This window comes from Micropterus dolomieu, unplaced genomic scaffold (assembly GCF_021292245.1).
Source record: "Micropterus dolomieu isolate WLL.071019.BEF.003 ecotype Adirondacks unplaced genomic scaffold, ASM2129224v1 contig_12735, whole genome shotgun sequence".
Classification (NCBI taxonomy): domain Eukaryota; kingdom Metazoa; phylum Chordata; class Actinopteri; order Centrarchiformes; family Centrarchidae; genus Micropterus; species Micropterus dolomieu.
The window spans coordinates 1-13,527 of record NW_025741721.1 but is presented as its reverse complement, the minus strand read 5'-3'; the positions used below and the strand labels follow the sequence as shown (position 1 = coordinate 13,527).

Genomic DNA, 13,527 nt, shown 5'->3' with positions numbered 1-13,527 from the left:
TCATATTTATGCTGATGACACACAAATATACTTGCCCGTCAGATCCACAGACCCTGGTATGCTGAGTTCACTTAACAACTGCCTTTGTGAAGTTAAAAAATGGATGTCAAATAATTTCCTCCAGCTGAACTCAGACAAAACAGAAATCCTGGTCATCGGGTCTCAGCAGATGGCAAATCATCAACTGCCATCTGCTGGTTCCCTAGTAAATCACATTAAGCCTGTGGCAAAGAACCTTGGTGTTTGGTTTGATAGTAATTTAAATTTCGAGCAGCACACCACAAAGCTTGTTCAATCATGTTTTTATCAACTTAGAAATATAGCAAAAATTCGATCTATGTTAACTTTTAAGGACACCGAGACCATTTTACACACCTTCATCTCATCACGCCTGGATTATTGCAACAGCCTTTTCACCTGTTTAACCCAAAAATCTATTGATCGACTCCAGACTGTCCAGAACTCAGCTGCCAGGCTTTTAACCAGAACAAAGAAATATGACCACATTACCCCTATTTTAGCTTCACTACACTGGCTCCCAGTGTGTTTTAGAATTGACTTTAAAACTGTTGTCTGTTCCAGAGTCTCGACTGAAAACTAAAGGGGACAGAGCATTTGCTGTCAGGGCCCCGAGGCTCTGGAACAGCCTGCCCGAGGAAATCATGTCAGCTGAGTCAGTGAACTCTTTTAAGTCCCTTCTTAAAACATACTTTTATAGGAGAGCCTTTCCCGATCTTATTTGTATTATAATTTTATATTTATTTTAAACGTGTATTTTAGTCTTTTCAGTGTTTTCATGCTTTTATCTTGTATTGTTTTTGTATTATTGTCTCTTGGGTATTATTGTCTTTACACTTGTTAAAGCACTCTGTAACTTGTTTTTGAAAAGTGCTCTACAAATAAAGATTATTATTATTATTATTATTACTGTTACAAACCCAAGACAAAGACAGTTCCCAATGTCAGTGTTTATGTAATTGACAGTGTTTCTGGACAAACTGACACACCCACTATTGTATGTCATGATGATCTCTGTAGTAGTAATGGCCATACCAGTTACTGTTTGTTCCTTCATTTTCTCAGCTGCTCTTGTACGCATTTTCGTTTTTGCCTTTAAGTGCCTCTGGCCCTGTTTTCACACATGCATTCCTATTGTTGTGTTTTATTGCTCGTGGCTTTCCAAAAATTATACCTGACATCACAAGCAGCTCGAAGCAGAACTAGAAGAACTCACCAAAGTCTCCTAACATTAAGTCCAGCAGGTGAACTTAAGTGTGGCTGGCATGTCATCGGTGAGGTTCACCTGTACAGACACAATCCCACTCCCTCTAGTCCTAAACCACAATAGGTCATGTCACAGAGACACCTGATCCTACCAGGAGTTTATTCCTTTAATTTTTACTCCGTCTGAAGCAGAAGAGAAGCTGATAAGAGGTTGAAAAGGCGATGTTAGTGCAGAGAGGGTCTTAGAGTTCCCATGTCCCACACTTGAGAGATTAAACAGTAAACCAAATAGATTAAATGACATATGATTGCCTATTCTTTAACCAGCATCTCATGTATATTTGAGCTATTCTATTTCCTAACCTCTGCTCCTTTGTCTTTCCAGTTAATCAGAGTTAGTATATCAGACTTTGGCAGACCCTTTAAACTCTTAATCCAGAGCTTTAACCCGTGTAGTAGTGCAGACTATTTACTGAGGGGTACTGCAACATTGAGTATTATTACATGGTTATGTTGATACATGTTTGGATGTTTATTTGGCCATTGACTGGCTGATTTTGGAGTGTACAGATGGAAATCAGAGGAATGAAATTAGTAGCTCGTTCACTCTCAGAAAGTAAAGTACATGATTGTACCTTTAGGGGTACAATGGCTTGTCACTGGGGCTTGGCACACACTCGGAACATATATGTTCCTTTTTGACCCTCAAAAAGGAACATATATGTACCTTGAGGTCCAATAATAAGCCCAATGGGGTACATTAATGTAGATTGTACCTTGGGGGCCAGAAATGGACTCCTACTGTACCACTATTTCTTATTTTATTATGGGACATTTCCATTTGCAGCACCATTTTGAGGGCTTAGATTACTTTAGAAATGAGAAGGGTGCAACAAAAGAGTGATAAAAGATGGCGTGAAGAAGAAAGAGAGAAAAGGGGCAAGTGAGGGTGGGAACTCCGGCTTGGCCGCTGGAAACACATTAACAGTCTGTTGGATGGCAGAGACGGAATTTGTGAGGACACGGACACAGAGGTGACACTCGTACTTAACAGGAGTGTAGTTTTAAATCCTCACCTGTCTGCGTCACCTGCTTTGGTTTGCAAAAAAAGGTTGTGAGGTAGAGGTTGTGTAATTGTGAGGAGTCAGTATTTTTATGGTTGGAAAAAAGTATCCTCCACCGAAAAATGTACAGTTGAAAAAAAATGCATTTTGTACACCATTCCTGATGTTTGACATAAGATTTAAAAAAAGATTAAAACATTGAGGAATGTTGCATTTTCCTGTAAATTGTACCTCTATTTATTTGCCTTATTTAGTTTGCTATATTTTGTATGTACACACTATTGCATTACTACAAAATGTTATATTAAAATATGAATAATTAAACTGTGGTCTGTGTATGATGGGTAGTTCTGAGACTTGTATAAGAATGAGAATCTTTTATTCTTCATGTCTATTAATTTATTTTTGTTTTGTTTCTCTCACCCTGTGTCTTTTGTAGGGTTACAATAAACCTTTGTCCCTAACAACTGATTGTTTATTCTTTTTATTTTTTTTAGAATTATTTATTTATTATCAAGTCAGAGAGAGAATCATTCTAATACAACCAGTGAAGATAATAAATAAAATAAAACAAAACTGGCAGTGTTTCTAGTATTCTGTCGGCCACACATGTAAATAGACGTGGATATAATATTGGTTGTGTCCACTGGAGAATGTGCAGGTGTAGAACCTCACCTTGATTTAGAATGCATTACTTGGTGCAGTGGATAGCATACTATCAACATACTAAAGTAAGTAAGTAAAAATGTTTATTAATAAAAATAGTTATACAGTAGTGATAAGAATGATGATAAACATTACAATTAATATCTGTATTGTGGGCAGTCACTCATCTGCGGGGACTTGCCTCTCCGGTTCAAGTCTAGCATTGTCCAGTCAGTACAGACTGTGTACTGGTAGCTGCAGAGGTTCCAGTTCACCTCCTGCCGAGAAATCCTTCAGCAAGGCATAGAGCTCCGGACTACTTGTAGGTTCTCGACTATATTGTACTTTATCATCTTTCCCCAACAACTGCGTGTGTATGGGTTCTCAGTGGACTGTGTGCCTGTACGCGTGTAAAATAACAATGGAGTGAAAAATTTTAACAAGACACAATACATCTGTGCTGGTTAAGAACTGTAATTAATCAAACAATCAATAAAGAATAATACTATTCTGTCTTTCATTTGTGTAAATAGCATGATGAAAATGTTTGCATAAAGTACTGAAATGTGCAGCTTGATTACAAAGATGTGTTTTTATAGGCTACAGCACTTACAAATACTATTTATAAAACTTTTGGAAACAGTTGATGTTGTGAGCCTAAAGAACGGTGCGCCAAGTGTGATGTGTTGACTTCAACCTTTATAGAAAATGGCTTGAAATGTGGAACACACCTGTTACACGGCAGTTTGTACTGCCTGAGAAAAGTATTCAGTTCTAGAGGTTGTGTAATTGTGAGGAGTCAGTATTTTTATGGTTACGCTTCACCGAAAGATATACAGTTGAAAGAAAATGCATTTTGTACACCATTTTTAATGTTTGAGATAAGATTTTATAAAAGATTAAAACATTCAGGACAACAATGCTGATTTGCACAAAATACTGAAATGTGCACCTTGATTACCAAGATGTGTTTTATACAGCACCTAATAATGGCAATGCATCACTCAAAAATGCTTTATACAGTTAATTATTAATGTTTATACACCGTTTTATATAATTATATGATAATATTCATTCCTGTATTAAAACAGATAAAGAGACATGCAAATAACATCCACAGATATCAAGGCCACTGGATGAAGTGATCAACTGCAAAACTGCATTTAGAATACAAAACTATGATTTGTATACAGTATTTATAAGAAATTTATAAAAATGATAAGAAATACAATGCAATGTACTCACTAAAATAATTCGAAAGCTCTTTTGCATTACACATATATTTAGGATCATATTGCTTATTGTATTAAAGTGGTCTTATCAGAGGTGGAGCCAGACGTTGTAAACATTCAGGGCTTAGCCCAAACCTAGGGCTGTTTGAGATGATAGAATGCCTAAAAATCTAAACACTATCTAGGAAAAAGATGAATCTTGCTTTGAAAAATAATTGTCTTGTAGACAGTCTATTTTTTATTTAATAGTTCTACAGCTGTAGTTAATCCAAAACACAACAAATGTTGAGGATCACTAATTTTCACTCCAGGCAACTAAAAAGGGACATACTGTAACTTATCTGATGTGACTGTTTTTAACATCTCTCTATTAGATTAAAAGGACTAGTTTGCATCCCTAATTTACTTTACAAATTTCAGCTCCATTATGGTCACCACCATTGTTTATTCACGCTACTGATCATAAACTTATCATATCATCATAAAGATGCAAAAATTTTAAATGCATATCTTATTATATTACATTTACTTCTGGCATCCTTTCTTCTAAACACATTTTCATCTCTTGTCCCTCCCTGCTTTCACATTAAATTTCTTCTGGAGTCCCTCAATCACCAATGTGCAGTTAATCCAGCTGCTGTCCCTTGCTGTGATGCCTGTCCTTCCTTTTCCCTAGCTGACTCATCTGTGGGACAAAGTAGTCCCTCAAACACAGTCAAAATAGCTAACATTAGCTAGCGAGTAGTGATGAGGTGATGAAGCATTATGAAGCTTTGGGGATTCAAGCTAAGCAAACACAGGTGCATCTGGTGAAGTATAAAACTTATAGCAGCACTTTTAAACTGGGACCGAAACTCCACCATAACTCGTTGATACTAATAATTTTAGTCTCATGTGTGCATTAAAAGTCAAAAAGGGTTTGGTACTTATGAGATTCAGACATGTTATTTGATTTGACATTAAATTAGCCTATTATTGCTTTTGTTACATTAGTACAGGAGCATCTCAAATCTGAAAACAAATTTGAATATGGTGGAGATTAAGACTCTAAGGAAACTTTTGCAGGTGTTTTGAGTTAATTAGCTGATTAGAGAGCTCTTCTCAGGTTGACATTTCTGTATAATAAATAATTTATTCTGAAATTCTAATAAACTTTGGGATACTAGAATTTTGATTCTATGCGCTGTAAACCATAATCCTCAGTATTAAAATGAGAAAAGGCATGAAATATTTATAAGAAAAAAATTTAATTATGGAAGAAAATGAATTTTTCCACGATATTAAATTATTTTACAGTAGATGCACCTATAGGCTACTTGGTATATTTGTCATCAGGAGGAAATGTCCTCATACTTTCTCATACTCTCTCACATCTTTCTAATCTTTATCGCTATATTTCTCAATTATACTCACTTATCCCACTAATGTGCTGAGATCAGCTGTAAAGTGCCCTGAGATGATCATTTATAAGCTCAGGCCCAATGTATTGAAACTGTGCGCTTCACAGGAGGGAAACAAGCCTCGGAATCAGCCAAACATCGAACATAGCGCGATAATATCACCTAATTACATCTAACTAGTGTTGGACCGAGACTTTAAATTACCCTTTTTAAACTGTTCTTTAATGAAGCAATAGGAGAAGAGGTTTTTGGTCCAAGTTAATCAGTTTTGTTACAAGTAACTGAATAAAGCTTACAGAGCTCTGGGTCGATCTTCCTTTCTCTGACAAACAACAAGCTGTATCAGTTCATGAAGTCTGACTGGCTATCTCTCCCTGACCCAGTGTTTTAGTATACATCGTCATGTCATATAACAATAAAACAAAAGTGTAGGTCAGTCCATGATTGGCCCAAGTCCTCTGACCCCAATGTTTGTCCTCTGACTCCACAAATCACCATGCTGTTGCTGGGCACATTACAAGTGTAGTTCCTGAAATAAGATATCTTGGAGAAGAGATGTTTGTACCACATTCCAAACTACCCCTCACCCATTATGAGGGGTGTCCTTATCTGATCATGCAGAGACCCCCTCTTTCTGCACCTCTCCAAAAAACACACACATCAGGTCTAGTTTAATAAATGATAAACCAACATATAAACTTCTACCTATAAAATACATCAGAGCTCAATATAAGAAAACAATAATTTTGGTTACTATTATCATATATCATAATCTCTCACTAGCCAGCAATACAGTCACTTTACTGAAGTGTTAGAGCTGCGGACTCACAAACCTGAATCACTTGTCGGCAGTTCACTGTCTGACACTGCTTATCTCTGTGAACGGCCGGTGAGGTTTACCTCTCCGTGTAAAAAACTTTGTCCATAACATCAGTTGGTTAGCTAGTTGGCACGCTCGCTCACTGAGTGAATGAGTGAACACAGACAACAGCCTCCTATCACAACAACAGAGAAGAAGAGTTCAATTAGTGGTTGGCAAACCGGCTGAAAGATACGTTACCTCCGCCATGGTAGAAGAGCTATTGCTCTGCTCTTTTGCCGCTACAGTCAGAAAGACGGAGGGGAAATGAAACAACAGATCCGGGGCTTTATACAAAACATTCGGGGCTTAAGCCCAATTAGCCACCCCTCCGCTCCGCCTATGGGTCATAATATGCCTATTTTCAGGTTCGTACCAGAACAGGTTTACATGGTTTCATTTTCAAAAAACACCATATTTTTTGTCATACTGCACATTCCTGCAGCTCCTCTGTGTGTTAAATGCTTCGTTTTAGCTATGGAGTGATGCATTTCACTTCTACAAGATCTTTGTTGGGAGTTGCACATGGGCAGTTCCTAGTTAAGGACTACTAGCCAATCAGAAGCAGAGTAGGGCAGCTGAACACGGCTTTGGATTCAGCTGTACATGTTCCCCTTACCAGCTTAGCAACATGGACCAAAGCAAGAGTTTCAGAGTGGTGAGTTATTAATCTGTAACAAAAGTATCTTTCATCCATAAAGTTTTAACTGAGCTCTGTCTCTACATCACAGTAACAACTTCATGTCCATTGACTGCCTGGAGGGTAGCTAGTGTTTGGAAGGGAGAGGGGAGGCAGCAGGCGGACGTCTTGTCACTCTGTGCTGCAGTTCACTGTGTTTTTCCACCAGTGTTTTTGAGGGCGGGTCTGACTAGCTGCTAGGCGAGTGTAACGGGTGTGGTCGGGTGTGTGAAGGATGACTCTTGAGATCACTTCTTTTCCACGATTTATTGGCTCGCACATCTGCAGAACACAATGCACACATCAATTGCCCCCTGGCCTCCTCTTACATTACTTCTGCTTCCCTCAGCGGTGCAAAACGCGACTCAGCACTTCATGTATTCAAAATACATTACAAACACATTACTCCAACATCACATGAGTTACTCTGCTCACAGTGTACATAGTGTTCATAGAAAGCCATTAACACTGTTCAGAAAATACTAAATATTAAATGCAACAATTACATAGGTTTCCTTAAAACAACATAGCCTAACAGCGACACCTGGTGGTCTGAATAAAAAGTGTGTGTGGGAGGTGACAGACAACAAAAGTTACATTAATAAACAGAAGGAAAACACATACCTGCAGAACACAATGCACACATCAATTGCCCCCTGGCCGCCACTTACATTACCTCTGCTTCCTAAACATACAAAAATACAGCGTTTACTCAAGTGACAAGACGCTGAAAACTACGACAAGTTACATAGGTAACATGACACGGCCCGCCTGCCGTGGTAAAACTGGCGCTAGAAAGTTAAAATGAAAACACTGATAAAACGTATTTTAACGGTCAAACTAATACAAAACTGCTACGTGACATAACCATATTGACATTGCACAATTTGTATTTAAAGTTTTAACGTAAATGGTTCAATTTCCAAAGAAAACAATTCATAAACCCAGCAGAACTTTTCCACACGACTTACCCTCAGCGGTGCAAGACGCAACTGAGGGAGAAGAGCACTACGGAAGCTTAGGAGGTACAAAAGGGGTAGTGTGCAGCTAAGGACATTTCCACAGGAAAAAAAAAATAGCAAAAATAAATATAAATAAAAATATCTCAATGAGATAAAATTCACAAATATTCAATAAAATCATTAAATGATAAATAAAATCCACAGATGCACATTTGGAAATAAGAATTATTAAAGTGCATTTTTAACTCCGTTACACGAGCATTATGATGTGTTTTCTTGTGTCACCAGAAAGCGTAAGTAAAGGCTGTACTACAAACGAGCTGTTTTCAGGCAGTTCAGAGCAGAGTTTTCTGTGGGAGATGGGAACTTTGGGGTTGTCTTTGGGCTTTTTTACTTTGCAAACCTATTACATGCACAAAAAAGGTATATAACTCAATAAAGGAGAGGGGGGAAAAGTATAATACCTCCTCTTTAAAACCAATCAAGAAGCTTTTGTACTGTAAAAACATTAAATGTTCTAAATAACCCTGAGGGCCCTTTTAAACACCCTGTGTGCATCATCAGCAAGCATGTTGAGTAAAGATTTCAGAATGCTGTAGGTGGTGGTAAAAGAGAAGGCCATTGCTAATGGGATTCCAATTATTGGAATGAATCTGCACGCATCCTCTGCTGCCATTAATGCAGGTACGCTTGCACATTGACAACAAAACTTAATGACAAGATCAGTGGTTATTTTTGTTGCAGCCAGAGGTGAAACAATGGGGGCAATCAGATCGCTCAGTGGCACATGTGTAGCATTTGCGAGTCTCTGCAGAGAAGGGATATCAAGACCAAACCCAACTACGTATTGCGTGACAGCAGCAACCAGCAGGGCTACATCTACAGCAATAGAAAGCCCAGGAAGTGGTACAGCTGCTACAGCTGCAGATCCAAGAGCAATGTATTTGATTTGGGCCTGGAAAGCCTTTTTCTTCTTGTTGATGATCTCCAGGCTGACATTGGGCATGGCAAACAGCAGAGCATTCCTCTTGTGAGCTGGGAGATCTCTGTCTAGAGTTTCCTCCAACTGATGGAAATCATACAGGTGAAGATCAAAGTTGGACACCAGGAAGACTTGTGGAGACAAAAAACCTTGTTTTTGAAGACCTGTGTCACAAAATGAATAAATTATATGATGATTATACAATCACAAAAATATAGGCTAATGTCTCTTTTTCATAAATAGCTGAATTCATAGTCTTAAAGAAATATTAGAAATTTCTAATTCAGTTCATGAACAAACATTAAATTAAATAAATGGATATAGTTTCGTTATTGCAAAAAACACACTTTTCCTCAGCATCAATTATAGCAGTGAGTGCAGCGGTAACGTCAGACCCTATTTTCGCTGGGGAGAGGGTAGTTTGTCCGAAAGTTGGCCGCTTTATTTATACACTACATGAGGGAGCTCAATTTGGCTGTGAGGGACTCCGACCAGAGTTCACTCCTTGACCTAGTGGAAGTGGCGAGGGCCCTATGTGACGCACTCCTGTTCCCATTCTGGCCTGTCTGCTAATCTCTGTCAGCGGAGTCCGAACAGGGAGAAGCTCAGGTGCCTTTCATGCAGCCGTGAGTAGAAAGCTGCTTGTCAATGTCACTTTTTGTAAAAAACGACCAATCACAGCCTGGATTGGCTGGGACAATAAAAAAGGTTGACAGCCATAATTGTGATTTATTCTGGGGACACTGGTGACGAGTCAGAATCAGAATATCCCCATCACTTTTTGAAAGCATTTGTTAAAAATATGTTCTGAAAATAGCTTGCAATAAGAAATGTTAGATAACAAAATAAAATGCTTTGAGAAAAGTGTATTTGCACAATAAGAGAACAATCCCATTTAAATATAGAAGAAACAAATGTGACATTTCCACCATAAATTGGTACAGAAATTGTCTCCAGAATGCAGTAAATTAAGAGTTTAATGCTCAAAACAATACCCCCCACTCATTTATTTCAGCATCAAATATTTCTTCAAAATCTTGTTAACATATCTTTTTGTCTTATTCTTTTGAGCCAGCTGTATCGTCAAGTGCTTAATCAGAATCCTTAAGTCCCCACCACTTTTTTAACACAAAGTGACGCCCTTGCCTATTGCATTGCACTTAGCATCAACAAATCCGCCATGTAGAGCATAATAATTTAATGAATGAAAACAACAAAGAAAAATTAAATGGCTGTTTTGTCTAAACGGAATTAATATTGTACTAGTACCTACTAGTGGCAAGTTATATTGTAGCCTATACTATTATCTGAAATTATAATTATTATTACACTAACATTAGGTGGTGAGTTGCGTTGGACATGCTCATTTGAAAAAGTTGAGAGTTAGTCTTGTTTATGCAAATTCAGATACAGGTCATCCAACATGCACTGTGCGGCCGGATATTCTGCTCTCCATAGCAAAATGAATAGGATCCATCAATTTGACATTGTAAACGGAGCCAGCGTATTAAACACTGCATAGCATTGTTGTGCATTGTACATTGAAAAAAGGTGGTTTTAATGACCTCGTTAAAATGAGAATTAAAATTAAAATTGGTCTAATATGAATCCCAAGTTTGTGATGTTAGTTTTTATGCTGTTTGCTAAGAACACATAACCCACTTACATTGAATGCAGTTTTCCCTGATTTGTGCAAGAGTCCTTTCCGCATTGAACTCCCTCTGACTTCGTCCCTCATTACGTATGTTTTCGTCAATCTTTGAGCGAACAAAGTAGAACTTTTTCTTCATCCTCTGAATCTCCCGAGCGAGCTTCACATCATTTTCTCTGAAGCGAGTGTCTGAGATGATGATGAAGAAGTCAAACTTCTCAAATCCAACATGCTCCAGATACTTGTCAGCTGGAAAACTGGTGGAGCCAATGCCAGGAAGATCCCACAGTGTAACATTGGGAAAGTTTGGATGGGGGTATGGTGTGACCTCCAAGGTGGTTTCTACACAACCAGTAGGAGCGGCTCCCTCATCCCTATTCTCCATGCCTCTAAAGGCATTAACAAAGGAGGATTTACCAGCGCCTGTCTCTCCTGTGATGGCAATATTTAGTGGAGTGTTATTCTCCTTGTTCAAATACTGCTGGATCTTTGCAGCAGCTAAGGCTTGATCATTGTTTTGTAGAGCTGCTTTAATTTCATTTTCAGTTGATTCACAATCCGAATGATTTTCCATGTTGATCTTGGAAACTGGAGTAAAAGACAAGTGAAAAAGTCATTATTGTATTTTGGGAAATAGTAAAAAAATTTAATCCTACAAAGATCTAACACCATGCACATTCAAATTATGACAGAATGCAAATATACTATGTGGTGATACAGAGACTTCACTAGCTGTTAGCATGCGAAAAATTAATTATGTAAATCTAAAAAGACATTGGCTGATTTACAGTATGGCCTCTAATCACTGATCATCAACTGGGGTGGGTGCAATAATAAAGAGGAACTGATCATATTGTCCAATATTCCTCTAAAACTTAAAACACACAATTTTATTGAAATAAAAAGTAGACCTTGAGGAGTTACTCACCCTGGAGTCTTAATGTAGAAACAGAGACAAGAGCAGACCACCTGTATGAGTTACTGAGATATTCAACTGCAAGAAAGGGAGTTTCTTGACTCTTATAAGAAACAATAGAGTTCACAGAGTCCAGCCCTTTGGACACTGACCAATGAACATGTCCTTCTGTGAGAGGCAGACAACCGATTGGTTACTTGTAAAGCAGCTGACTTACAAGAAACTTGCTGATTTACAAGAAACATGGAGGGCTGCAAGGGCGGGACGGTGGTGCAGTGGTTAGCACTGTTCAAAAGAATAAGACAAAAAGATATGTTAACACGATTTTGAAGAAATATTTGATGCTGAAATAAATGAGTGGGGGGTATTGTTTTGAGCATTAAACTCTTAATTTACTGCATTCTGGAGACAATTTCTGCACCAATTTATGGTGGAAATGTCACATTTGTTTCTTCTATATTTAAATGGGATTGTTCTCTTATTGTGCAAATACACTTTTCTCAAAGTATTTTATTTTGTTATCTAACATTTCTTAGTGCAAGCTATTTTGCATGTTCTCCCCATGTCTGCGTGGGTTCTCTCCGGGTGCTCCGGCTTCCTCCCACCATCCAAAGACATGCAGGCTAGGTTGATTGGTTACCCTAAATTGTCCTTAGGTGTGAGTGTGAGCGTGAATGGTTGTTTGTCTATTATGGCAAGCCATTAGTGCCAAAAAACGTCACTCTTGTAGCATGTTTTGCTAACAAAATGGCGTTTAAAACAGCGTTTTGTGTAGAAAAACGCCGTTTTGTTTTGGCACGCTGTAAAAAACGCCGTTTTGTTAACTAAACAAACGGCGTAAAAAACGGCGTTTTCTAAAATGATAATGAGCTCCGCCCTGTGGATTTTACACCCACTAAATTTGAACTGTTGTCACCCAATTAGTACAGAAGAATAGACCACACTAATTCAGCACTGATCTACTTTACTGTGATCGTAGCCACCCAAAGGCAGAAAGTAACCACAGACAAGCATGAAAAACTCAACACAAAAGTCCCAGACTGATCAAGTAAATTGACTACATTTACTAAAAATATTTAGCTACTCTAGGTTATAGCTTGTAACATCTATTGATTGATGATTTTAGATCAAATTTGACATAAATAATTAATTTGCATTTTATTTATCATCACTGTCAGATTAAAGTATCTCCTAAAATTGAACATACAAACACAAAGAAAGTAAGAAATCACCATAAGTGGAACAACTATCTTTACATGGTCATCAGTGAACAGTAAAATCCACAGTAAAATCCACAGGGCGGAGCTCATTATCATTTTAGAAAACGCCGTTTTGTTAACTAAACGCCGCTTTTTACGGCGTGCCAAAATAAAACGGCGTTTTCATACACAAAACGCCGTTTTGTTAGCAAAACATGCTACAAGAGTGACGTTTTTTGACACTAATGGCTTGCCATCAGATCTGAACTTCGTGGAACTGGACAACTATTTGGCTACCGCACGATGTGGCAGGTACTTAAACAAAAGTACAATCTTCGAGTGAAGGGAGATGATGTGATGAATTTCTTCCGGGAGCTCAATCCCCGAGGGTGTGAGAGCAGAGTACGCAGAAGGTTTACAAGAAGAACCTATCACTCAATGGGACCTAATTATATGTGGCACGCAGATGGTTACGACAAACTTAAGCCATTCGGTTTGGCCATTTCGGGATGCATAGATGGATTTTCACGTAAAGTATTGTGGCTTGAATGTGGGCCAACAAATAATAACCCAACAGTGATTGCTCAATATTTCATGTCATGTGTGCGAAACCTCTGTGTCATCCCCATGAGACTGAGGACTGATTGCGGCACTGAGAACGGCATAATGGCTGCAATTCAATGTACCCTACGCCACCATCACAGTGACTACTAC

The 13,527-nt window shown here is 38.3% G+C and overlaps 1 protein-coding gene across 1 annotated transcript; it reads right to left on the bottom strand.

The window, feature by feature from the left end:
- Positions 1 to 7,355: 7,355 nt before the first annotated feature.
- Positions 7,356 to 11,985, bottom strand: LOC123966122 (interferon-inducible GTPase 5-like). Its single transcript, XM_046042342.1, has 3 exons — positions 11,627 to 11,985; positions 10,714 to 11,286; positions 7,356 to 9,211 (listed from the first exon to the last, which is right to left on the bottom strand). Exons 2-3 carry the CDS (start codon positions 11,270 to 11,272, stop codon positions 8,583 to 8,585), a joined length of 1,188 nt encoding a protein of 395 aa, XP_045898298.1. The 5' UTR covers positions 11,273 to 11,286; positions 11,627 to 11,985; the 3' UTR covers positions 7,356 to 8,582.
- Between the last annotated feature and the right edge of the window lie 1,542 nt (positions 11,986 to 13,527).

What these genes read in the sequence shown, in the direction of transcription:
- LOC123966122 (XM_046042342.1), bottom strand. Translation starts at nt 11,272, where the DNA reads ATGGAAAATCATTCGGATTGTGAATCAACTGAAAATGAAATTAAAGCA. An exon ending in CAGGGAAAACTGCATTCAAT is followed by an intron (nt 9,212 to 10,713) that starts GTAAGTGGGTTA and finishes TTTGTGACACAG; the next exon opens with GTCTTCAAAAACAAGGTTTT.